Source organism: Lynx rufus, unplaced genomic scaffold (assembly GCF_022079265.1).
Source record: "Lynx rufus isolate CCGP_SWC_20201006 ecotype Redwood Valley unplaced genomic scaffold, mLynRuf1.p SCAF_2, whole genome shotgun sequence".
Classification (NCBI taxonomy): domain Eukaryota; kingdom Metazoa; phylum Chordata; class Mammalia; order Carnivora; family Felidae; genus Lynx; species Lynx rufus.
This window is the reverse complement of record NW_025814834.1, coordinates 213,905,242-213,932,390: the sequence shown is the minus strand read 5'-3', so window position 1 is coordinate 213,932,390 and position 27,149 is coordinate 213,905,242. Positions and strand designations below refer to the sequence as shown.

The 27,149-nt window shown below is 48.2% G+C and overlaps 1 protein-coding gene across 1 annotated transcript in view; it reads left to right on the top strand.

The window, feature by feature from the left end:
* The window catches only part of TNFRSF8 (TNF receptor superfamily member 8), a 72,623-nt gene that overhangs the window by 26,801 nt on the left and 18,673 nt on the right, over positions 1-27,149 (top strand). The window contains exons 8-15 of the mRNA XM_047082396.1: positions 379-472; positions 835-998; positions 3,252-3,368; positions 11,148-11,300; positions 14,880-14,973; positions 15,336-15,499; positions 17,753-17,869; positions 20,676-20,828. Of these exons, the coding sequence (XP_046938352.1) occupies positions 379-472; positions 835-998; positions 3,252-3,368; positions 11,148-11,300; positions 14,880-14,973; positions 15,336-15,499; positions 17,753-17,869; positions 20,676-20,828 (1,056 nt within the window). The remainder of the gene's footprint in view (positions 1-378; positions 473-834; positions 999-3,251; positions 3,369-11,147; positions 11,301-14,879; positions 14,974-15,335; positions 15,500-17,752; positions 17,870-20,675; positions 20,829-27,149) is intronic.

Genomic DNA, 27,149 nt, shown 5'->3' with positions numbered 1-27,149 from the left:
AGCCATGATTGAAACCATGATATTGTACCTCATGGGCGTGGCTGGGGTCACGTGCCCACCGCTGAACCAGCTCCTCGGGGTCAGAGGAATCAAAGGGATTGATTGGTCCAAAGTCGTCTGGGTTTACTCCTGGGAGGGTGGGGTGGTGAGTCGGCCTCAGCCCCGTGCACGGATGCTGAGACTGGGGAGAGTGTTCCGGGGAGAATCGGGATGGCTTAGCCCGAGGGGGAAGGGGTGCTGGGCAGGCACAAACACCAGATGGCCGCTGCGTTTTCCAAGCACCTCATTCCAAACTGTGGGTCGTGGTGGGAAAGAATCTGTTCCTAGAGCCTCCAAGCTCCTCGGTAGCACATCTGTCCACCTTGTGATCCCCTGCAGGCACAGCGCAGATGGATACTGTGTGTGAGCGGCCTTCCCCGGTGACCAGCCCTGACCTCGGCACGGGCCCAGAAGACTGCCAGGCGCCCACCAGGTGACTCCCGGCCCTCTCCCTTCCAGCTGAATGTGGCATGGGGCTGTCCCAGCCCCCAGGATGCCCAGAGCACAGCTGGGCTGTGGTGTGGGTGGGGTTTGGCCCAGGGTATCAGGACTCCAGGGTGCCTCTCTGTCAACCCCACAGTCGCTTGACCCCCACCGTGTGCCGCGTGTTGCCCGAGCGCACGAGAGAAGGTCTAGACAGCACAGCCGTGGCTCCCAGGAGCGGACGGTGGGGCTGCCAGAGGCTGTGGGCTGAGGGGCTGGGAACCCCTTTGCTGTGGAAGCGGTTACCCCCGAGCACAGACCTCCCTGCGTCATCAGGAGGGTTGGCAGTGCCCTTTCCGGCTTCTTTCTCAGCGACACCAGTGCCCAGGCCGGGCCCCTGGTGACCTCCTCAGTGAGCTCCGGTGCCAGGACCACGCTCCTTGGAGGGGGCACTGCCATCACCCCCGAAGATGATTCCAAAAAGACGGGGGCCCCCGGCTCTCCGTCCTCTGTGAGGAAGCCCAGTCCAGATCCAGGTAATTTCTCGAGAAGCTTTGGGTTGTTTCCCAGGGCAGCGGCGTCTCACTGGCAGGCGACCTGTGTGTGGCGTTCCCCTGGGCAGGTGGGTCTCTCCTGGTCCAGGGAGAAGAGGGTCTCTAGGTCCCTTGGGGCTGCAGGCTTCGAGGGCCAGAGGGGATAAAGGAAGAAGTCATTCATTTGACAGCTTAGTGCCTGCTGTGTGCCAGACACCGAGGTCCTGGCAAAGGAGCAGGTGTGGATATGACGCCCTCCTGGTTCCTGTGGTGACAGATTGGGGTCCTCAGTTCTCTCCTGTTTATCGCTGACCAGCCTTCTGTTGTATGGGTGTATACACTGTGTGTATCCAGTAGTGTTTGGATTTGGGTTGTTTCCACTTTTGGCTACAGTTAACAGTGATAAACAAGTCTTTGTTTTCATGTCTCTAGGGTTTGTTCAGTTTTAATTGAAAAAATTTTTTAAGCGCATTAATTTATTTTGAGAGAGAGCACGGGGGAGGGGCATAGAGAGTGGGAGACAGACAATCCCAAGCAGGCTCTAGGCTGTCAGTATAGATCCCGATGTGGGGCTCCATCCCAAGAACCATGAGATCAGGACCTGAGCCAAAACCAATAGTCTCTGCTCAACCAACAGAGCCACCCAGGTGCCCCGCTAAAGAGGTGTCCCTAATTTTAAAGTCATCACGTGGGTCCATCTTTTCTCTTTATGTCCTGCCTTGTGTTCGCTGAAGTCTCCACTGAAGTCTCAAAGACATCCTGCATTACTCTCTAGGATCATTGCTGTTTTGCCTTTCACGTTTAGATCCACTGTCTGCCTACCTTTTGTTTGTGGCGGAGGCAGCGGTCATGTTGCAAGAGGCCACATGGATATGCAGTTGAACCAACGCCTTTTATCGAACAAATTGTCCTTTCCCCGCTGATTTGCATGCCTTGTTGGGGTAAATCTAAGGTCCATAGGTGCCTGGCTGTGATGCGGACTTCATATTCCTTTCCGTTCGTTGTCTTTTTGTCTGGTCTGTGTGGATGCCATGCGGTCTCGACTCCAGGAGATTTTCGGTATATGGTGGAACAACTTCCCCATCTCTGTTCTCCAGCCCTGCCCTGGCTCTTCTTGGTAATTTGCATCTCTGCATCGACTTTAGAATCAGCCTTTCACACTCCACAAAATGTCCCGTTGGGATTTTGATCGGGATTGCACTGAATCTGTGGATCAGGTTAGAGAGAATCCGTATTTTTATAGCATCAAGTACACGGGAAAGCCGTATGTTTATTCAGGCCGTCTGTCTGTCTGTCTGTCTTTATTTATTTATTTGTTTGTTTGTTTGTTTGTTTGTTTATTTATTTATATGAGGCCCAGCTTTCACGGTCTGTATTCGTACTGAAAATCAAGATCGGCCATCTTTATTTTTATGTATTTAATTTTACTTAGGGCAGCTGAACTTCTCTCTCCCAATGATGTTTTATTAGTTTCCATGTAGAACGATTTACATCTTTGTGTTAGATTTCTAGGTATTTGATGTTTCTGATGATGATGACAGTGGTGTTGTATTTTTCCGTATTGCGGGTTGTAAGTCTTCATTTTTAGTATTGTTTTGAACCGTGTGAGTAGTCAGTATGTGACAGCCTAACCTGTCACAATTGCAGTCTCATAGGGTTCAACCCAAATGTATAGACACTCAGCTGAGTTTGATGTAATAACATTATATCCAGTTACCTTGCTAAACTCACCGTGAGTCCTAATAACGTATCTGCCGATTCTTTTGTGTAATCTGTGCACCTAATGATGTCATCTGTCCCTGGCAGCCTGGTGTCTTCCTCTCCTGGCCTCACTTCTTGTCTCTCCTTTCCTTGCCTTACTGCCTCGCCTGGGACCCCAGGGCCACACTGAGCGGAAGCTGTGGTAGTCGGCATCCTTGCCTCGTGGCTGATCTCAGAGGGAAGTGGCCCCAGGGTTTTGAGGAGGGTGGTGACATGGTGGGGCTGGGGAGAGGGCCCTAGTGTAGTGGCAATGACGGATCTCAGAGGGAAGGGCCTGGAAGCAGAGGGGCAGTTCAGAGGGAGTCAGTGCTCTTTTCCTGTGTGGCTGTAGACACATTCCTTCCCTCTCTGGGCTTCAGGACTCCCTCTGCAGATTGATCTGACACGTGAGGAGTCTGCCTGGGAGCTGGTGGTGGCGACTGGGTGAAGAGGTGGTGGTGAATGGGGCCTCTGCCAAGGTGGCCTGGGCTGGAGCTTGTCTGCTTCTTTCCCCAGGGCTGACCCCGCAGCCGCCGTGTCCCCAGGGGTCACCTGACTGTAGGAAGCAGTGTGAGCCCGACTACTACCTGGACAGGGACGGCCGCTGCACGGCCTGTGTGAGCTGTGCTCGAGGTAAGGGCTGTGTTCTCCTCTCCAGGGGCTACTTCTCAGGACGGGGTCCGTGGCTGGCGGGGAGCAGGCAGATTTGCTGCCTGGACTCTAGGTTGGCCCCTTGGTGCCTCAGTTTACCCCTCTGGATTTGTGAGTTGGTATCATCATGATGGTTTGCATCCGTTTTTAGAGAGACTTAGTTAACCTGTTTCCTCAAGGGAGGGACTCACATTCATTGAGTTCAATCTTCACAAGACTCCTAGGAGAAGAGTTTATGTTTCTTTTTTTAAGTAATCTCTGCCCAATGTGGGTCTCAAACTCATGACCCTGAGATCAAGGGTTGCACGCTCTACAGACTGAGCCAGCCAGGCACCCCGAAGGTTCTTTTCTCATCCCCGCTTTCCAGTGAGGTAGGCTTAGGGAGGTTAAGGGCCTTTGCAAAGTTACAGAAGTCCGGTAAGTGGCAGATCTGGAGTTTGAGCTGTGGTCTGACACCAGGAGCTGTGTTCTTTGCCTGCGATCACAAGTGCTTCTAGGAGATTCTTCCAATGAGCACTTTCATTGTTAATTTCTTATTATGGTGAGTGAATGTGGTTTGTGAGCTCTCTGGTGTTGGTTTTGTTTTGTGCGGGTTTTTGTGAGGTGGGGCTGGGAAATTTGTTGAGATTTCTTGTGCCCTAATAAATGTGGATATTTTTAAAGCCTATTTTTAGTGTGTTTGGAGAAAAATGTGTTTTGTGTACAAAATTCTCTACATACCTATTGGATCAAGCTTGTTAATTGTGTTTTTCAAATAATATGCATTCTTTTCAACAATTTGTTTTTTGAGTTTATTTTTTTCAGTAACCTCTACACCCAACGTGGGGCTTGAACTCACGACCCCCGAGATTAAGAGTCTCATGCTCTTCCAGCCAAGCCAGCCAAGCATGCCCCTAGATAATATGCTTTTTTTTTTTTATTCTTAATTATATTTGTCTCCTTCCCAAAGGTTGATGTCAGAGATAGATGTGTTAAAATCCATCTTGCCTATACTTTCTTTCATCAGATTTTCATTGTGTTCCATTTATTTTTTCTCTCTATGTGTCAAAGCTATGTTATTAGGTACAGTGTTTATGAATATTGTGTTTTCTTGGTGGGTTGGACCTTTTGTCAGCGTGAAATATACCTCTTTAATCCTTATAAAGAATGCCTTAATTCCATTTTCATTTGATATTAATATTGCCATTCTTCTTTGCGTTAGCATTTCTCTGATGTATCTTTTGAGTTTTTAAAATTAATGACAGTGTTGTATGAAATGAAAGTTACAGGCATTCATTATAAAAAATTCGAGCAATACAGAAGTGTAAGGAAGAAGGCCAACTCTGCCCATTCCCCGTCATTGGATGTCTGACTGACACGTCTCTGTGTATATATAGGGAGAGACGGAGAATGGGAAGATTCATAGCCAGCCAGACTGTACACACATGGAGAATAGGGATTTAAAAAAATATTTTTTTAATATTTTATGGTTTTTTTTTGAGAGAGAGAGCGCAAGTGGGGGAGGGACAGAGAGTGAGACACAGAATCCAAAGCAGGCTCCAGGCTTAGTGTCAGCACAGAGCCTGAGGTGGGGCTCAAACCCACAAGCCGTGAGATCATGACCTGAGCAGAAGTCAGACGCCCAACGCACTGAGTCACCCAGGCATCCTGAGAATAGGGATTTTTAAGAAGTTGGGATCATACTGTTTATGACATTCAAGTGATTGATTACATTTTCTTTTATTTAAACGTATCAGAGAAAGAAGAAAGTAAAACAAAATGATCACAAGAGACAGCACCTTGTAAATAAAACCCTCTAGGGTCCCTGGGGGGCTCAGTTGGTTAAGCATCCGACTTGATTTCAGCTCAGGTCATGATCTCTTTGTCTGTGAGATTGAGCCCTGCGTCGGCCTCTGGGCTGACAGCATGGAGCCTGCTTGGGATTCTTTCTCTCCCTCTCTCTCTGCCCCTCCCCTGCTTATGCTCTCTCTCTCCAAATAAATAAACATTAAAAAAGAAAAAACACCTCTAACATTAAGAAGAGGTGTTAAAAATCAAGAAGCAGTTAGGAATCATTTAAGGAACAACTATGTCTTATGGTAAAGTCATGTTCTGTTTGTTTCAGATTTTCTTTTTTTTTTTTTTTAATTTTTTTTTTCAACGTTTATTTGTTTTTGAGCCAGAGAGAGACAGAGCATGAACAGGGGAGGTGCAGAGAGAGAGGGAGACACAGAATCTGAAACAGGCTGCAGGCTCTGAGCTGTCAGCACAGAGCCCGATGTGGGGCTCAAACTCAGGGGCCGTGAGATCATGACCTGAGCCGAAGTTGGACGCTTAAGCGACCAAGCCACCCAGGCGCCCCGTTTCAGATTTTCGATGGGATATTGTAGATTGGCTCCTGTCACAAAAAATGAAGTAATTAGCTTGTCACCTCCTTGTCCTCTTCCTGACTTTTATTACTTACGTATTTTTTTTTACATTGTTACTGCCTGTGGCATTTATATTCTTTTTCTGTAACCCTCAGTCCCTTGGCATGTTAGTATTAGTTTGCTATTTAAACTTATTCACTGTGCATTATGAGCACATTGACCACAGCTTCTCCATTCCTGATTTTCTCATTTTGATTTATTGATTGGTTAGTTAGATTTCACTGACCTTGGGATTTATCAGTAAGGACTCATCTTTGCACATCCCTCAGAGGATTCTTTTATGTTTGAGAATGTTTCTTGCCTTTATATTCCAATGACAACCTGGGCAGATATATGATTATTCCTGGGACCTGTGTTCTCCAGAACTTTGTAGACATTGGTGCATTGTCTTCTCATGGTGAATATTGCTGGCGAGGGGTCTGCTCTCTGCCTTCTTTCTCCTTTGTAGGCGACTGCAAGAACAATTCTTTCTTTATCCTTAATGATAAAAAACTTTGAACCAGACTGTGCCTTGATATTAATTGTTTGGAAATAATTCTGGAATTTCTTTTATTTTTAAGTTTTTACTTATTTAAATAATCTCTACACCCAACCTGCAGCACCTGTAGCCCCAAGATCAAGAGTTGTATGCTCCACCGACTGAGCCAGACAGGCACCCCTGGAATGTCTTTTTTCTGTCTGCACGTTTAGTTCTTCCTTCATTTCAGGGAAATTGACCTGGAATTTAATTTCTTTTTTTTAATATTTATTTTTTTATTTTGAGAGAGAGAGAGCAAGTGGGGGAGGGACAGAGGGTAAGGGAGGGGAGAATTCCAAGCAAGCTCTACCCCAGTGCAGAGCTCGAACCCATGAACTGTGACTTCATGACCTGAGCCACAATCAAGAGTTGGACTCTCAACCGAGTGAGGCACCCAGGCGCCCCTGGATTTTTATTTCTGCTAAATACATATCTCAATGTCAACTTAATGGACTCTAGTTATCCTTCTGTTTGATTGTGTTTGCCTTTCCTCCCTGTTTTATTTCATTGCATTAGTATCTTTGTCTCTTCACCTTGCATTCACAGATATTTTCTTGATCCTTTCTCCATGCTGTGAACTCTATTTTGTTTCTCATGTCTTCTGCTGCTTGCCTCCCAGCTGTCGCCAGGGCTCCTAAGACACTGCTAATTTATTTATCGGATATCTGTACGGTACATCTCAGTTTGCTTTCTTTAGCTCTCTAGTCTTCCTTCTTAGCCCATCCTTTTTGAAGATCAGCTTTTCTTTGAGCTTTTCCTTTGCCAAACTTCTATTCTTCTTAAGTTCCTTTATAGTGGGGAGCATGCTTGGGATGGCTTCTGTTTGTTTTAGACTGGGTTCTTTGTCTTTCCAAAATATATTTCTGTTTCTTTTAGATTTTCTATTTCTTTTCCTGTCTCCCTGTCCTGGTACAGTGTGACTTCTCCTTACATTCCCCCCACCTCCCCACCTACCTCACCGGGCTCTACTTGGTCCTTTCTGCTCAGAGCTTCACTGGGGACCGAGTGTTACTTAAAAAAAAATGCTGTAGTAAAATATACATAACATAAAATTTAGTGGCACTTAATACTGTGGTAAAATATACGTATATAAAATGTATCATTTTGGCATTTTTAAGTGTCCTGTTTAGTGGCTTTAAGTGCATTCGCATTTTAGGGCAACAACCAACAATGTCTAGCTCCAACACTTGTTCTTTTGCCCCAACTGAAACTCGGTTCCCATTAAACACCGGCTCCTTAATGCCCCCTCCCCCACCAGCCTTTGGCAGCTCCCAGGCTACTCTCTGTCTCTGTGAATTTGACTACTCCAGGAAGTTCATAGGAGTAGAATCATAACACATTTATCCTTTGTGACGGCCTCATTTCACTTAGCATAATGTCTTCAAGGCACTGTATCATGTGTCCGAAGCTCCTTCCTTTCCAAGGTTGACTAATATTCCGTTGGATGGATCTACCCCATTTGGTTTATCCATTCGTGCCGATGAACACTTGGGGTGCTTCTGCCCGTCAGCTATTGTGAATACGGCTGCTGTATACCTGAGTCTACAAATGTCTGTTCAGGTCTCTGGCTTCAGTTCTTTTGGGTATACTTAGCAGTGGAACGGCTGGATCATGTGGTAATCCTGAGTGTTACTTTTGAAACTGATTTTAGGAGTCTGAGGACCTGGGTGGGAGGCCGAGTGCAGCTAGAGATGGGTGGCGTCCTTGCTGGAGCAGAGATCTGCCTTCCCTTCTGTGAGATGGTCATTACCAGAGCTCCTGTGGCTGCAGAGAGGTGTATCCACTCCCAGGGTCTCTACTGATTTCCACTGGGCCTGCCTGCCCAAAAGTTAGCCAGTCCAGCACCTTTCCCCCCTTTGTTCAGGCTTGTGATAATTATGTTTGGCTACTACTCTGGGGTTTAAAACCCTTTTTCTTTTTTTTTTTTTAATTTTTTTTAAACGTTTATTTACTTTTGACACAGAGAGAGACAGAGCATGAATGGGGGAGGGTCAGAGAGAGAGAGGGAGACACAGAATCCGAAACAGGCTCCAGGCTCTGAACTGTCAGCACAGAGCCCGACGCGGGGCTCAAACTCACGAACCGTGAGATCATGACCTGAGCCAAAGTCAGACGCTTAACCGACTGAGCCACCCAGGCGCCCCAAAACCTTTTTTTAAAGTAGGCTAACGCCATGTGCAGAGCCCAGTGCGGGGCTTGAGCTCATGATCCTGAGACCAGGACCTGAGCTGAGATCAAAATCAACCAAGCCACCCACGGTTTTACATGAATTTAACAAGGGTGTCCACTGTTTGTCCTCAGCCGGCCTGCCTCTCTCTTAGATTTTCTACACTTCTCAGGATTTTATTCTCTCCTCAGTACTGCTTCTGGGGTGCGGGCGAGAGTTAGGGGCTACAACAGTGCAACCACAGCAAGGAAGAGAGAGATGATAGAGCCTCCTGCGATGGTTTTAGGGGCCAGGCCTGGGAGAAGCCCTTATCATTTCTGTCCACGTCCCATTGCCAGAATGCCATCATATGACCCAAACCAAACTGCAAGGGAGGCTGGGAAATGTAGTCTTTCTGTGAGCCCACTTGAATTGGTGAACACAACATTGTGCCCAGGGGGTTTCTTTTTATGGCTTCCGTTTCCTTTGTGCCCTTCCTTGAGCTCCAGGGGATTCTGTTTTATAGCTGCCGATTCCTGAGAATATTAATTGTACTGATTCTAACAGCTCGTTCTGTTTTTGTTGTTGTTGCTTTGTTTTTTGTTTTCGATTACCTGCTTTCTCAAGAGTTTTTTTGAGTTTGGAGGTCTTTTTGCTTGGTGCTGGTTTTCTCTCATGGGTGGTGACCTCTAGTTCTGCACATCCTATCTGATGACCACTGGGAGGGGTTCTGTTAAGTGGCTGATCTTCTGGGTCTGCAGGCTCCCTTCTTCCCAGGTATGACCAGCCAGGGCACTGTCCCGATACCTCCCCTGAGAGTCTCCTGGGGGAGATGCTTGGCTTCTGTGTCTGTGGCATCAGTGGATGAGAAGTGTGGGGAGACCCCCTGGGGCACTCCCCATCGGCTTCCCTGGGGCCTGCCCCTGCCCTCACCCACTTGGAGACTGGAGTACCCCACCCCAGAGCCGCTCCCAGAGTAATCCTCTTGGGTATATTCTGGGCTTTGGTCTCCTTCCATGCGATCCTATCTGCCTTCCACATTCTAGGAAGTCTTCATTGCTGCTTGACCAAGGATGCCCTGTGTTGCTTTGCAGGGATGTGTGCATTTGTTAATTACTCATACCGGTGATTTTTTTTTCTCTTGAGATCAAATTCACCATTGTTTTCTTTTAAATTCATTTTAATTACACTCTTTGCTTATTTATTAGTTTCTGAAATAAGTTCTATGCCAAACATGGGTCTTGAACTCATGACCCTGAGATAAATAGTCACATGACCTGCCAACTGAGCCAGCCAGGAGTTGGTAAAATTCACCATTTTAAAGTGTGCAATACAGGGGCGCCTGGGTGGTGCAGTCGGTTAAGCGTCCGACTTCAGCCAGGTCACGATCTCGCGATCCGTGAGTTCGAGCCCCGCGTCGGGCTCTGGGCTGATGGCTCAGAGCCTGGAGCCTGTTTCCGATTCTGTGTCTCCCTCTCTCTCTCTGCCCCTCCCCCGTTCATGCTCTGTCTCTCTCTGTCCCAAAAAAATAAATAAACGTTGAAAAAAAAATTAAAAAAAAAAAGTGTGCAATACAGTATTTATTTATTTTTTTAAATTCACAATGTGGCACCACCACCACTATCTGATTTCAGAGCATTTTCGCCTCCCCCAAAAGAAACCCCTTCTCTCCCAATTCACTCCTTCTTCCATGCCCTTACAGTGACTCATCTAGGTTGTGTCTCTATGGATTTGCCTACTCTGGGCATTTCATCGAAATGGAATCATGCAATATGTAGGTTTTCATGACTGGCTTCTTTCACTTTGCAGTGTTTTCAAGGTTCATTATGTTGTAGTACCAGTCATTCCTTCTTTTCTTTTCTTTTCTTTTCTTTTCTTTTCTTTTCTTTTCTTTTCTTTTCTTATTGTAGTGCTCATTTATTTATTTGAGAGAGAGCGAGAGAGAGAGAGCGAGAGAGAGAGCGAGCAGGGGTGGGGTAGAGAGACAGGGAGAGAGAATCCAGAGCAGGCTCTTTGCTGACTCAGTGCCCAATCCCACAAACCTGTGAGATCCTGACCTGAGCCAAGATCAAGAGTCTGATGCTTAAGTGACTGAGCCACGCAGGCACCCCCTGGGTCATTGCTTTTCACAGCTGAATAACATTCCTTTGTATGGACACACCACGTTTTGTTTATCCATTCATCGGTTCATGGACATTTGGGTTATATCTACTTTGTGGCTGTTATAAACAATACTGCTGTGATTATTGGATTTAGGGCTCTCCTCCCTAACCGTGACAAGCACTGATCTTTCTAGTGTCTTTGTAGTTTGTTTTTTCCTGAACGTCGTGGAGTTGGGATCACACAGCATGTAGCCTTTTCAGATTGACTTCTTTCACTTAGCAATATGCACTCAAGGTTTCTCCGTGTCTTTTTTGCCCATTTTAATGGGGTCATGAATTTGTTTTTAATATGATGGTAATGACGTCTGGGGATATGAGCGGGAAGTGGAGGCTGCCTCGTAGGCCCCACCTGCCATCTTGCCTTCGTCGCAGGAACCCTCTGGAAAGAAGGGCCGGGTGTGCGGGCTCCCTGCCCGAGGGGAGGCCAGAATGATGTCTTGTCTCACGTGCCAGGCTGTCCCTGAGGGGTCCCTGGATCCCTTCCCCGGTCCTCCCTCTGCCTCCCATGCCCGTCTCTGTGTCCCTTAGACGATCTTGTGGAGAAGATGCCGTGCTCAGGGAACTCCTCCCGCGTCTGTGAGTGCCGCACGGGCACGTTCTGTGCCACATCAGCCACCAACTCCTGTGCCCGCTGCATCCCCCACACCGTCTGCCCGAAAGGGATGATTGTCAAGGTCCAGGGTAAGTATCCCCACCCTCAGCCCAGCACCAAGACCTGTGCCAAGCTGTACCCCGCCTCCACCACCGTCCCAGATCTCCAGATGACCTCTGACCTTCTCCGTCCTCCTTCCTGTTGGACTGACATGTCTCCTTTCGAGATGCTGTGGGTGTACCATTTACTCAGAGCCCCCCAGCCTCTCCCCTGCACTTTGGGTCCCAGGCTGAGAGAGACCCTGATGGCCTGAGACACAGGCCTGGCTGGAGGAGTGTTGGGTTAGTGGAGACTCGGGGCAGAAGTTCTCTGATGCCTGAAAAACAAGAGCAAAACTCCAGTCTTCTGTCCCGGGACTTTCCCAGGGTATTGGGGCTGTTTTTCCCAACTCACAGTCGAGGCATTGGGAGTTAGAGGAGCGGAGAAACTCGGGTTTCTTTTCCAACTTGCCGTGTGAGTTCAGGCACATGCTTTACCCTCTCTGAGCTTCTGATTTTGTGACAGTACGAGGGGCCAGAAAAGAGGCCAGAAAAGAGGTAAGGGCCACAGATCCGGTGCAGGTGGTATTGAGAGCACGTTTCAGAGGGAGGTTGGAGAGTGGGTGGGCTTTGGACCATGGCCCACTAGTGGTGCCACAGCCACACGGGCTGGGAGGCTGCAGGGTGGAATCAGAGAGCTACACCCATTAGGGAGAAAAGTGCCAACACTGAGCCCATGACGCTCCTTCTCCTCAGCTGGTCCTTTTCCAAAGCCCAGGCCTAGATTTTGCCCAGATTTTGCTCCCCAATTCTGTCTCCCGTTCCCACCCCATTGCCTCCTGTCATTCCTTGCCCATGGCTGACAGGCAGAGCCACTCTGCTTAACCAAATCTGATTTCTCTCTGCCTGTCTCTCTCACCCCCACACACCTGCCATAAAAACACTTCAGTATTTTCTCATTTCTACAGCGATAATGACATGATCCTTTGGCAAAAGAGAACAGGTGTTTGGAGGGATTTCTTTAATTCTGCTCCCGTTGGCATTTCTGGGCTGCTGGTTTATCGGGCTCCATGTCTGGGATCTATGAACAAAGAGAAACCCCAGGGGACTTGCCACTGTGTCCTTCCTAGGGTTCCAAGGGCTACCCTCTCCTCTCCACTGTTCAGAGCCTTCTTTGTTTCATACATATTTTTATCTGTATAAAGCACGTATATGCATGTTTTATACATGTGCCCGGGCGTTTAGCTGTCCTTAGTGGGAGGACTAGGGAAAAGGGCACCCAGTCCGGGTTCGCACGAGCAGTCTCCAGGACGTGACCCTGCACGCGACCCCGCGCCGTGTCCCCCTCCCTCCTCCAGGTCAGACACCCGCCGGCCCCCTCCTTTCTTGGCCCCACTGGTCTGCTCACTTTCGGCTCCGTGGATGTGCGGTGCTTCCCACTCCTACCAGGCGTTTGTGCGTGGTGTCCCCTCAGCACATCCTCTCCTCCTGCTCACTCGGTCACCTCCTGCTCAGCCTGGCCTCTCTGTCCACACCTCACTTCCTCAAGAGGAAGTGCCATGACTTGTGACAGGTCACATCTCCATTGTGATCTCTCATCACACGGAGTCCTTTTCCAACACGGATGTGAACACCGGTGTCTGTCTTGGTTCGATCAACGCTGGCCTCCCTCCCTGGGCCGTAGATGCGTGAGGGCCGAGGTCATCTATCTCCCCATTGCCTGCTCAAGGCCAGGCACAGAATCTTCTCTGCAGAGATCTATGCAGAAGGACATGGGGGCCCCGGACAGTTCAGTGCTGCGGGTGGGTGGGGCTCAAATCTGGCCCAGTTCTCCCCGGGTCACACAAATGCTGTGCTGAGGGTCTTGCGGCAGCGCGCCACCTGCGAACAGGGCCGGGGGGGTGGAGTGGAAAATGCTCTGGGCTGGGCACCAGGTCCCCGGGGTATTGTTCGCCTGCAGCCGTGGGGCATGCTCCCACCCCATCCTGGGCTTCAGTGTCCCATCTGGGAAATGTAAAGTTGCCAGTAGACGGCCCTGGGGGACCTTCCAGCTCTGAAACAATTGCATCTCTGCTAGCATCGGTTTAGAGTTCTGTTCCAGCCAGGGCCCTTGGACCCGCTCCAGAAAGGAGGCCCTGTTTTGGTGGTGTTCCTGCGACTGCCGCATGGTGGCGCCCGAGCCCCCCCCTTTGCTGCCCCTAGACCCCTGCTGCCCCTAGCGGTACCATTGGCCACATGCCTCCACGGAGCGTTTAAAAGGTGGCCAGTTGCAGGCGTACAAAAATGTAAAACATCTCATTAATTATCGTTATGTTGCTCGTCTACCTCTGTAGTTTAGATATATTGGGTCACATACATTAAATTAATTTCACGTGTTTCTTTTTACTTTTTTAAAAATTTATCTTTCTTTTTACTTTTTAAAAAGGGGTTACTTGGAAATTTAAAATGACAGCGTGATTCACATCATATTTCTGTGGGACAGCGCTGCTGGCTGACTTCTGGGCTCCCACGTGGACGCTCCCAAGGGCAACTCTCCAGCTGCAAGATGGACAGTAGTTTCGGCTTTAGCGTCAGCCGGTAGCTAAGCCGCATGGGGCAGCTTACATAGGTGTTCCCTCCTGAAATTTTCAAAACTCCAGAAAGTAGACGGAAGTATCCCCATTTTAGAACGGGGGAAATTGAGGTCCAGGGATGGCAGGTAAATCGCTCAAGACCACAGAGCAGGGAATGTCTGGGCTAGACTTTGAATGTCACACCCAGGCCTCGTCACGCCAGGGCACTCGGAAATACGAGACACGTGAGCATTGTTCAGGCCCCCTCCACTGAAGCCTTCAGATCGTAATCGCACACGTGGGACTGTTTCCAAGCAATGGGACAGAGATCTAGAAGGGGAAAAGGACACGCTGTTCATGGGGCGTTTACTCTGTATCGCGCAGTGTGATGGGCACAGTGAGGACGTGTCAGAGGTGGCAGGCAAACTCAGATCCACCTGATGGAAAGTGCTACGTGTTTTTCCTCTTTACCGTGTTTGCACCCAGGATTCTTCAGGAGTCTTTGGGTTGCACGTAACAAAATCTCAAATTTTTTGGCTGATGTAACTGCAAAGTCTGGTGCTGGCTCTGGGTAGTATCAGGCATGGCTGGATCCAGGAGCCCTGTCTTTACCTATTTGTCACCTCTGCTCCCCCAGATCCAAGCTTGCTTCCTACCCGAACCCAGTAGAAAGACGGTTTCTCCTTCCTGCAATTTCAACAGCCATGATTGAAACCATGATATTGTACCTCATGGGCGTGGCTGGGGTCACGTGCCCACCGCTGAACCAGCTCCTCGGGGTCAGAGGAATCAAAGGGATTGATTGGTCCAAAGTCGTCTGGGTTTACTCCTGGGAGGGTGGGGTGGTGAGTCGGCCTCAGCCCCGTGCACGGATGCTGAGACTGGGGAGAGTGTTCCGGGGAGAATCGGGATGGCTTAGCCCGAGGGGGAAGGGGTGCTGGGCAGGCACAAACACCAGATGGCCGCTGCGTTTTCCAAGCACCTCATTCCAAACTGTGGGTCGTGGTGGGAAAGAATCTGTTCCTAGAGCCTCCAAGCTCCTCGGTAGCACATCTGTCCACCTTGTGATCCCCTGCAGGCACAGCGCAGATGGATACTGTGTGTGAGCGGCCTTCCCCGGTGACCAGCCCTGACCTCGGCACGGGCCCAGAAGACTGCCAGGCGCCCACCAGGTGACTCCCGGCCCTCTCCCTTCCAGCTGAATGTGGCATGGGGCTGTCCCAGCCCCCAGGATGCCCAGAGCACAGCTGGGCTGTGGTGTGGGTGGGGTTTGGCCCAGGGTATCAGGACTCCAGGGTGCCTCTCTGTCAACCCCACAGTCGCTTGACCCCCACCGTGTGCCGCGTGTTGCCCGAGCGCACGAGAGAAGGTCTAGACAGCACAGCCGTGGCTCCCAGGAGCGGACGGTGGGGCTGCCAGAGGCTGTGGGCTGAGGGGCTGGGAACCCCTTTGCTGTGGAAGCGGTTACCCCCGAGCACAGACCTCCCTGCGTCATCAGGAGGGTTGGCAGTGCCCTTTCCGGCTTCTTTCTCAGCGACACCAGTGCCCAGGCCGGGCCCCTGGTGACCTCCTCAGTGAGCTCCGGTGCCAGGACCACGCTCCTTGGAGGGGGCACTGCCATCACCCCCGAAGATGATTCCAAAAAGACGGGGGCCCCCGGCTCTCCGTCCTCTGTGAGGAAGCCCAGTCCAGATCCAGGTAATTTCTCGAGAAGCTTTGGGTTGTTTCCCAGGGCAGCGGCGTCTCACTGGCAGGCGACCTGTGTGTGGCGTTCCCCTGGGCAGGTGGGTCTCTCCTGGTCCAGGGAGAAGAGGGTCTCTAGGTCCCTTGGGGCTGCAGGCTTCGAGGGCCAGAGGGGATAAAGGAAGAAGTCATTCATTTGACAGCTTAGTGCCTGCTGTGTGCCAGACACCGAGGTCCTGGCAAAGGAGCAGGTGTGGATATGACGCCCTCCTGGTTCCTGTGGTGACAGATTGGGGTCCTCAGTTCTCTCCTGTTTATCGCTGACCAGCCTTCTGTTGTATGGGTGTATACACTGTGTGTATCCAGTAGTGTTTGGATTTGGGTTGTTTCCACTTTTGGCTACAGTTAACAGTGATAAACAAGTCTTTGTTTTCATGTCTCTAGGGTTTGTTCAGTTTTAATTGAAAAAATTTTTTAAGCGCATTAATTTATTTTGAGAGAGAGCACGGGGGAGGGGCATAGAGAGTGGGAGACAGACAATCCCAAGCAGGCTCTAGGCTGTCAGTATAGATCCCGATGTGGGGCTCCATCCCAAGAACCATGAGATCAGGACCTGAGCCAAAACCAATAGTCTCTGCTCAACCAACAGAGCCACCCAGGTGCCCCGCTAAAGAGGTGTCCCTAATTTTAAAGTCATCACGTGGGTCCATCTTTTCTCTTTATGTCCTGCCTTGTGTTCGCTGAAGTCTCCACTGAAGTCTCAAAGACATCCTGCATTACTCTCTAGGATCATTGCTGTTTTGCCTTTCACGTTTAGATCCACTGTCTGCCTACCTTTTGTTTGTGGCGGAGGCAGCGGTCATGTTGCAAGAGGCCACATGGATATGCAGTTGAACCAACGCCTTTTATCGAACAAATTGTCCTTTCCCCGCTGATTTGCATGCCTTGTTGGGGTAAATCTAAGGTCCATAGGTGCCTGGCTGTGATGCGGACTTCATATTCCTTTCCGTTCGTTGTCTTTTTGTCTGGTCTGTGTGGATGCCATGCGGTCTCGACTCCAGGAGATTTTCGGTATATGGTGGAACAACTTCCCCATCTCTGTTCTCCAGCCCTGCCCTGGCTCTTCTTGGTAATTTGCATCTCTGCATCGACTTTAGAATCAGCCTTTCACACTCCACAAAATGTCCCGTTGGGATTTTGATCGGGATTGCACTGAATCTGTGGATCAGGTTAGAGAGAATCCGTATTTTTATAGCATCAAGTACACGGGAAAGCCGTATGTTTATTCAGGCCGTCTGTCTGTCTGTCTGTCTTTATTTATTTATTTGTTTGTTTGTTTGTTTGTTTGTTTATTTATTTATATGAGGCCCAGCTTTCACGGTCTGTATTCGTACTGAAAATCAAGATCGGCCATCTTTATTTTTATGTATTTAATTTTACTTAGGGCAGCTGAACTTCTCTCTCCCAATGATGTTTTATTAGTTTCCATGTAGAACGATTTACATCTTTGTGTTAGATTTCTAGGTATTTGATGTTTCTGATGATGATGACAGTGGTGTTGTATTTTTCCGTATTGCGGGTTGTAAGTCTTCATTTTTAGTATTGTTTTGAACCGTGTGAGTAGTCAGTATGTGACAGCCTAACCTGTCACAATTGCAGTCTCATAGGGTTCAACCCAAATGTATAGACACTCAGCTGAGTTTGATGTAATAACATTATATCCAGTTACCTTGCTAAACTCACCGTGAGTCCTAATAACGTATCTGCCGATTCTTTTGTGTAATCTGTGCACCTAATGATGTCATCTGTCCCTGGCAGCCTGGTGTCTTCCTCTCCTGGCCTCACTTCTTGTCTCTCCTTTCCTTGCCTTACTGCCTCGCCTGGGACCCCAGGGCCACACTGAGCGGAAGCTGTGGTAGTCGGCATCCTTGCCTCGTGGCTGATCTCAGAGGGAAGTGGCCCCAGGGTTTTGAGGAGGGTGGTGACATGGTGGGGCTGGGGAGAGGGCCCTAGTGTAGTGGCAATGACGGATCTCAGAGGGAAGGGCCTGGAAGCAGAGGGGCAGTTCAGAGGGAGTCAGTGCTCTTTTCCTGTGTGGCTGTAGACACATTCCTTCCCTCTCTGGGCTTCAGGACTCCCTCTGCAGATTGATCTGACACGTGAGGAGTCTGCCTGGGAGCTGGTGGTGGCGACTGGGTGAAGAGGTGGTGGTGAATGGGGCCTCTGCCAAGGTGGCCTGGGCTGGAGCTTGTCTGCTTCTTTCCCCAGGGCTGACCCCGCAGCCGCCGTGTCCCCAGGGGTCACCTGACTGTAGGAAGCAGTGTGAGCCCGACTACTACCTGGACAGGGACGGCCGCTGCACGGCCTGTGTGAGCTGTGCTCGAGGTAAGGGCCACGTTCTCCCCTCCTCGGGCTCCCTCTGGGTGCAGGGGGTCTTGGCCGAGAATCTGGGATGGAAAACCTTGAGTTTGTTCTGGGACTGGTGAGTCCTCAGGAGCCTAGCTCTCCATTCTAGCATTTTTGAGCAGTTAGATTTTCTGAGTCCAGTTGTGATTATAGGGTTTTAATGGCAGTGATCCCTTTTCAGAGAGCTTCCATTTTCTCACTCCTGCAAGGAAGCTTTGTCATAACCTACCCTGTTCTAAACTTGTCTCATTATTTTTAGTAGCTACCTTATGGTGCATGGATTACAAATATCCCTGTTTTACAGAAGAGAAAACTGAGGCTTTGGGAACTGAGGCGTTACAAAGGCCACACATCCTTGTGAGAGCCAGAGCTAGAGTTTGAACTTTGAGGTTCTCAGTTGTGGTCATTCCCTGCGCTGTCCCTTAGCGCATGCCCTGGACCGGCACTTGCTGGGTGCCTGCTGTGTAGACAGTCAGCTCACTTACGGCAATACCAGCTGCCCCATGACGTCTGTGAGGGCCACAGAGGGCAGGGGAAGCTGCCCAGGACCCGAGGAATGTGTGATTATGTCTCCTTGTCCAGAGTTTCTTTCACACAACAATGCAGCCTGAAGTCCAGGGAGGCCTGAAGAGGAAAGAACACTGTTTGTTGGGGCGCCTGTGTGGCTCAGTCGGTTAAGCGTCCGACTTCGGCTCAGGTCATGATCTCACGGTCTGTGAGTTCAAGCCCCGTGTCGGGCTCTGGGCTGATGGCTCAGAGCCTGGAGCCTGCTTCTGATTCTGTGTCTCCCTCTCTCTCTGCCCCTCCCCCGTTCATGCTCTGTCTCTCTCTGTCTCAAAAATAAATAAATGTTAAAAAAAAAAAATTTTTTTAATTAAAAAAAAAAAAAAAAAAAAGAACACTGTTTGTGGTCACCAGGGGCCACTGTTCCAGTTATGAGGCCACATAGCAAGTTTTGTCAAACCTTGTGGTAATAAACAAACCATTCTTTGTACTCGTGAATTCTGTGGGTCAGAATTCAGACAGGGCACTATGGGGACAGCTGGCCTCTGCTACACGAGGTCTGGGGTTTCCATTGGAAAGTGTGAAGGCTGGAGGTTGGAATCATCTGGAAGCATTTTCATTCATGGGTCCGGGTTTGATGCCAACCGCAGGCTGGGGCCTCGATGCTGTCTGTGTTGGCCTGTATATGGCTGACTTTGGGCTTCCTCAAGGCCTGGTGGCTGGACTCCAAGGAAGGGGGAGGGGTGGGCACAAGCCATATCCCTTTTGTTGACGTTACCTCAGAAATCACACGTCGTAACTTCTGCCGGTTTCTACCTGTTGAGGCAGTCGCAAATCGCACTGAGTCATTGGAAGGAAAAGAAATCAGGCTTCTTGATGGCTAAGTGGCAGAGGCGTAGACGAGCAGATGGGGCCAAAATGTTGCTCTGGCCATTTTGGACAAATGTAACCTGTCATAGCCACGATGTCAGATAGAGAAGCAGGAGGTGGCTGTGGGTCTGAGAATTCCTTTAGCTCTAAGGCTGAAGCCCTGCAAAGCAGTGGGTGCAATACAGGGGCTAAGAGCACAGACTCCGGAGCTCAAGTGGCTGGGTTCAAATCTTGGCTCCACCCCTTTCCACTCTTAAACATAAGCACGTTTCTTAATTTCTTGTGCCTCAGTTTCCTCATCTGTAAAATGGGTATAATAATAGTACTCTCCCAGAGAGCTGTTGCAGGAATTAAATAGGTTAAACCAGGTTAATCTGAGCAGAGTGCTAAGAGTACTACCCCCCTCACCTCGATTGTATTAATGCTGCCTCACAGGCACTCAAAGGTATCAATAGCTATAATCATGAGAATAGCTATTACTGTCCTGTCTCACCTCTCTCACTGCTGAGCTCACTCTTGCCCTCCACACAAATTCTCCAGAGCCTCTCTGCTTCCCACTCTCTCTGGAGGTTTCAGGAAGAAAGTGTGAGGTCCTTTATCATTAGAGGTCTTTTCAGTATCCTGCTGACTGAGAAAAGCCCTTAATGACCAAGTCATATTTGTCTAATCTAATAACGCCGTAATTCTATTTTCACCCACGTACAGCACACAAACTATTTCTGAACATATGTAAATGCATTATTATATGTTTTCTGTTCACAAAACCTCTAATATTTTAATTTTGGGGGAAAACCCCTTTCTGTCATTGAAAACGTCAGACCTGTTGAGAAGCAGAAAGAGTCAGGAACGGTTGTGGAATATTCCCCAGTTTTAAAGAATGATCAAGGCATGGCCAGCGTGGGTCCACCTATGTGCACGCCCACTCACCCTGTCCTCTAGATTATTTTCTTTTAACAGCTCTGTTGAGGTATGATTGACAGGCAATGCAATGCGATGTCTAAAGTGTGCCATTTGATACGTTTTGACATATGCACGTAGTGGTGAAACCATCACTACAGTCGAGGTAGATGAACTCTCCATCCCCCCAGAAAGTTTCCTTGTGCTTCTTATCATCCCTCCCACCACTGTTCACCCCGCGTCCTTTCCCAGGTCACCATTCTGCTTTTTGTTACTGTGGAAGAGTTTGCATTTTCTAGCATTTTCCATAAACATAATCACATAGTATGTACTCTCTTTTCCTGCCTTCTTTCACTTAGCATAACTATTTTGAGCATGCCAAGAGATCCGCTCAACGGAAGAGTCATATGAGCATTTGCTTCTGGACAAAGGAATTCTCTGCCCTCCTGGGTTCTCTGGAACCCCTGCCCTTGCCATCCCAGATCCTTCCCCGTGACCCTTCTGTGTCCCTTAGATGACCTGGTGGAGAAGACACCCTGTACCTGGAACTCCTCTCGTGTCTGCGAATGTCAACCTGGCATGTTCTGTGTCACACCAGTCACCAACTCCTGTGCCCACTGTGTCACCCGCCCCGTCTGCCCACCAGGCATGGCCACCAAACCCCAGGGTAAGCAGTCTGTACCCCCAGCCAAGGGGCTGAGGTCTGTGCCCTTATAGCTGTACTTTTCCCTACCCCCAGCTGGGCAAATGACCTTCAACCCTAGCTGTTAACTAGGTCAGGTTTGGGCTTTGGTTTTTCTTTTAATAGCTAGATCCAGTAAGTGGAGTAAAATCTGGATTTGGGGGCGCCTGGCTGGCTGAGTTGGAAGAGCATGTGACTCTTGATCTCGGGGTTGTGAGTTCAGGCCCTGAGTTGGGTGTAGAGATTACTAAAAGATAAATCAATTTTAAAAAATGTTTATGTATTTGTGGGGGGGGGGCGGTGGAAGAGAGGGAGAGAGAGAGAATCCCAAGCAGGCTCTGTACTGTCAGCTCAGAGCCCAATGCAAGGCTCGATTTAATCTCATGAACTGTGAGATCATAACCTGAGCAGAAACCAGGAGTCGGATGCTTGACCGACTGAGCCACCCAGGCACTTCAAAACATAAATAAACTTAAGAAAAGTCTAGATTTGGCATTTTGGTAAGAGATTCTGATAATATTTTTTAAAATTCTTCCTTCTGAAGGTGTTGGGTTTGTAAAATTTTGACTTGTTTTTAAAAGGCTGTTTGATGACTCAAGACAGATAAATGAAATTTTTGAAGATGGTTCCAACTCAGATGGTAGACATTTGGGGTGCCTGGCTGTCTCATTCAGTAGAGCATGGTGCTCATGATCTCAGGGTTGTGAGTTCAAGCCCCATGTTCGGTGTAGAGCTTACTTAAAAAAAAAGAAGAAGAAAGAAAAAAGAGAAAAGGAAAAAGAAAAGATGGTAGACATTTGCCAGAGTGCAGAAAATTATAAATTCTTGATGGTGGGGGAAAAAACCCAAAACACGGTTCATCAGTAGATGAGATTTCAGCAAATTTCTAGAAGGTAGAAAACAGAGGGAAGGGTGGTGATGGATGAAACCAGGGGAAGGAAAGCTCCCCCCAGGATTCAGTGTTGCAGGAAATGTGAGAGGTAACTTGCTTTGAAGACCCCACAGAAGCTCTGTGCTCAGAGCAGGCAAGTAAAAGGAAGGATGGGATGGGAGCGAGATGGAGAATTGAAAGGTACAGAGGGTTGCAACTTCAGCTTGAAAACAAAAATTAAAGCCTGTAACAGAGGCCTACCACGGACACTGACCAGTCTGAACAGACGGTACCTGAGTTTTCATCCTCTGGTGAAAATTGTCAACTTTTTGGCTAAAGATACTGAAGGAGTATCCAGGGAAACATAGGGCTACTGGTGGGGGTACTGCCACCCTGCTGTAAAGCCCTCTTTGGTTGTGTATTTGGGAGTACGCCCTGTCGATAGGCTACCCCTGCCGAGTCACCCTGGAGTGAAAACTGCCAGCCTGCACTCCCCCCATGGGCCCAGAGTTCCTGGGTGGATCTCCTACTCAGGGAAGAGACCCACTTTGAAAAGGACATGCTGGAATATTCAGCATCATTCTTTTTATTATTATTATTATTTTTATTTTTAAAATTTATTTTTCAGAGACAGAGGGCGAGAGACAGAGCACAAGTGGGGGAGGGGCAGAGAGAGGGAGACACAGGCTCCAAAGCAGGCCCCAGGCCCTGAGCTGTCAGCACAGAGCCCGATATGGGGCTCAAACTCAAGAACTGCGAGGTCATGACCTGAGCTGAAGTTAGAAGCTCAACCAACTGAGCCACCCAGGAGCCCCTCAGTGTAGTTCTTTTTAAGTAAATATGAGTGAGCAGTAAAGATATCCAGACTGGTAAGGAAAACCAGCAGCATGAAAGAGAATAGCAAGATACATTGACAGAAACATTTACTATGGATGGAGCAATAGGAATTGCTTCAGGAATAGCAATAGAAGTTTAAAAATTTAAATTAGTGTCCACAGGGGGTGCCTGGGTGGCTCAGTCCGTTGAGTGTCTCTTGATCTCTGCTCAGGTCATGATCCAGAGGTTCATGGGATAGAGCCCTGCGTTGGGCTCTGTGCTGACAGTGTGGAGCCTACTTGGGATTCTCTCTCTTTCCCTCCCTCCCTCTCTCTCTCTCTCTCTCTCTGCCCCTCCCCCACTCACTCTCTCAAAAGAAATAAACTTAATATAAATAAATAAGTAAACTAGTGTCCACAGAAAAATTCAAGTTGCTACATCCATAAAGTGAGAACAGAACGCAATGAAAAAGAAATAGTAAGAAAATAGAGGACCAAAAAAAAAGGCTTTTAGAAAGTGTGCCTGTTACCAATGGTGGCCTCTCAACTCTCATTGCACCCTCAGCTCCTGCTGTGCAGTAAAGGGCTGGACTCTTTCCGCATTTCTCCTCGTGAACGTGATGTTAAGCTTTGCCCGTAGAGGGTGCTGGGGAGCCACTGCAGGAAGAAGGAGGCTTTTCTTGGCTGCATTTACTTTTTCTTGCTCTTGCTGCACACTCTCTCAGCAGGGCGCATGGGTGGGGTCATCTGGTCCCAGTCATGCTCCCAGAGTCGACGGTCCCTTGCAACCTCATAGCCCCAGCCTAGGTCTGGTGACCACCTTGGCATGGCCCTTCCAGTGGGGACACTGGTACATCCCAGGCCTCATGTCAGCAGAAGTGCCATAATTCCCTCGGTGCACTCCCAACCCCAAGTCTTAGGTCTTCTGCATTCCCATTTCTCATGGCCCTCTTGACTTGGTCACTGTGTGCTCCGGGCCTTGTACCCACAGCGGTGCCCCAACTTTCCTTGCATACTTGACCTGAAAAATACAAGATTTCAGACTGAAAGGACTTACCAAGAGCAAAGCAGGATGAATGAAGATTACCCACACCTAGACATAATAGACGTATTTATTTATTCATTCACTAGTTGACAGACATTTGGATTATTTCCAGTTTGGAGCTATTTTTTAAATTTTATTTATTTTTGAGAGAGAGAGAGAGAGAGAGAGAGAGAGAGAGAAGGAGGGAGGGGTGCAGAGAGAAAATCCCAAGCAGGCTGTAGGCACAGAGCCTGACGTGGGGCTAGAACCCACAAAACATGAGATCATGACCTGAACCAAGATCAAGAGTCAGATGCTTAACCAACTGAGCCACCCAGGCAACCCTCCAGTTTGGAGCTATTATGAATACAGCAGTTACAAACATTCTTGTACAACTCTGTGTGAATATATATTTTTGTCTCTCATGAGTAAATACCCAGGAGAGGGATGACTGGGTCACTGTGCTGGCCACACAGAATGTCTTTAAGGGTCAATTTAGAACCTGCCACCACCTGTGATCTGATCTCACAACCTAGTTTTACAGATGGAGAGAATCATAGGGCCAGAGCTAGAGCTGGAACACAAGGATACTGAGTTTTAGCCCCGAGTACTCTCCACCAGACCACATCAGCTCCTTCTTAGTTCTGAACCTAGAATTTTCAGTTAAGATACAATTAAGTTTGAGAGCAGAACAAAAACATTTCAGACATAAAAGGGTAGAAAGATTTTCCCTCGTGTCCTCTTTTAGAAAGTACTTGAAAACGTAATCCAGCTAAATGAGGGACAAGAAACAAAAATCCATGAATCTAGAAAACAGTGACTCTGTCCCAGGGGAGCAAGAAAGGGAAGTCCCAGAATGATAGCTGTGTTGCAGACCAATTGAACCAGATAAGAGGGGTAAAATGAAAGAGGGCTCCAGTGAATTGTCTTGTCTGCAGGAATGAAAGAAAGAATTGCAGTGAACTTTATGAGTAGTACCTTTGAAAAACTTCATATGGTGAAGGCACATTATTCTTTTATCAACAAGAAAAAGAAAGGCAATTGAAAACTCCAGGGAAAATAGAAAGCTGACAAGAAATTTACACTCCGAATATGAAGATGAAAATTTCATCTGACTTTAAGCACTTGTTGGATATACAAAAAGATAATCCATTTTATCTTGATGCTAAGACCATTCTCCTTCAAATGGCCCAAGGATCAGGTGTTTGGATTTAAAGAGAAATATTTCAATCTGGTAAATAATATCCTTTTTAGTTCTAAATTGGGACAAAGAGTAGGTAGGTTCTTTTTTTTTTTTTTTCTCTTTCAGTGGGTCCTTACCAGAGAACACAGACAGGCAAAGTAGTGGCTAAACAATACCTTCTGTTTACCTCCAGATTGAAAGAAGGAAGAAAAGGGGAGGGTCACTAACCCAGGGAGGAAGGAGGAAGGTATGGTACACATAGAGAGGTTGAGAAGCATCCAAAGACCACTGGGTCCATCTTCTCCACTTAGAGAAGTTCTATTGCTGGATTCCAGCAGGTATTCTAGTGGGAGCTCAGACTGAGGCTGCCTTAGAGAGACACCAGAGGGCTCTCTGCTCATGGTGCTACCTGCGTGTATCCATACGTGGTATATTTGAACACAAGAATTTCTCCAATCCTCTCAAAGTCAACTCTTGTTGAAACCAATGACATCTTAAATGTAATTCAAATACTGATTTACAAATAAATAGAAATTATAATAACAAATTGCATCATGTTCCTCATAGGCTAAAGCCTCCAGGCTTCAGCTAATTCAGGTAATAGTCTGGTGGCCATGTGGAAAGATATAGCATCTATTTGGAGACCGCCAAAAGAGGAGAGTTCCTCAGGACCCTACTAATCCAAAAAGGAAATTAATCCTTGCTTCGCTTTCTCTTCAAGGTATTTCAGGAAAAATCTGAGAGGCAGCACGAGAGCTTTTTAGAAGGGAAATGAATGTGGGTGGGGGATTTGCTTTGTACCCCATCAGAGGAGGGGTGCTGTCACCAGGAACATGGGGGTAAAGAGGGATAGTGATCAGCTTCAAATGTGGGCCAGTTTTTTTAGCCCTACAAAAGCAGTTAATTATAAACTTGTAAGAAAGTGCTCATTCCCAAGGCAGGAGGTGTGCTCTGGGCTGGGACTAAGGAGCCCTGCCTTCTGGCTCTAGCTCTGGCTCTATGATTCTCTCCATCTGTAAAAAAGAGGTGGCTGGGTCAGATCAGAGGAGATCATCTCTGAATGGTCCTTAAAGACATTCTGTCTGGTCAGCAAAGTGACACAACCTTCTCCCTCCAAGGTACTCAACAGGAATGAAATTCTATGTCCTCACAAAGACTTGTACGAGAACATTCAGAGCTACCTTATTTATAATAGCTTCAACCTGGAAACAACCCAAATGTCCATCAGCTGGTGAATGAGTAGGTAAATGGTGGTACATCTCTACCATGGAACATTGTTCCATGGAACATGTTGCTCTGTGCAACATTAATGAATCTCAGAAATATTATGCTGAGTGAAAGAAGCCAGACGCCAGAAAGTACATACTGCCTGATTCCATCCTGTGCAATTCTAGAACAGGCAAACCAATCTACAGTGACATAAAGCAGACCAGTGGTTTCCTGAATGTGAGGGGAGGATTTATGGCAGAAAGGCACTAGGGAACTTTCTGGAATGATGGGAATGTTGTAGATCTTAAATGGAGTTAGAGTTACATGGATGTATACGTTCTTCAAAACTCATCAAACTGTACACTTAGAGGTCATTTTCTTCTATATAAATTATGCCTTAATGAAGTTGATTTCAAAAGAAAGATTTTAAAAATTGAGGCTACATTTAAATATCAGGGGATAGTATTTAAATTTATTCATTTATATGTATTTATCCGTTATTTATATAAAAGAGTGAGCGAAGGTAAGCAGGGGAGGGACAGAGAGAGAGGGAGAGAATCTCAAGCAGGCTCCTCACTGTCAGTGCAGAGCCTGACATGGGGCTCGGACTCACAAACTGTGAGATCGTGATCTGAGCTGAAATCAAGAGTCAGATGCTTAACCGACTGAGCCCCCCCAGGCGCCCCCAGGTTTCTCTTTTAAATAAAGTCAGAAGACCTAGAGCCACCAAGCCACCTTCCTATGTGACCACAGTTGGCTGGAGATAAGGAGCAGCCTTTTCACTTTGATCTTTTGAGACACGAACCAGACCGTCTCAGCCAGCTCTAGCTGCAGGAATAGCGGCTGACAAACAACGTTGACGTTTCAGTGTTCAGCTCCTGCTCCTCCGTGGGTCAGCTGGGCACTCTGTTGACTTGCCTGGGCTTACTGGTTTGGTGTGGGTTTGCTTCCAGCATTTCTCATACTTCTGGGGCCAGCGGGGGCCCCTCCCTGCCCAGAGCACCATCTCCTTATGGCAGCGGTGGAAGTGCAGAAATGCCCAGGCTGGAAACAGGCACTCTCTTACTTCTGTCCTGCTCCCCTGACCGTCAGAGTCGCATGGCGTTGGTGAGGCAGAAACACAGGCCCCTCCTCCACCCGAGGAGTGGACCCTTGATTCAACCTACCACACGGATCCCATCCTATATCGCTAATTAAATCGTTG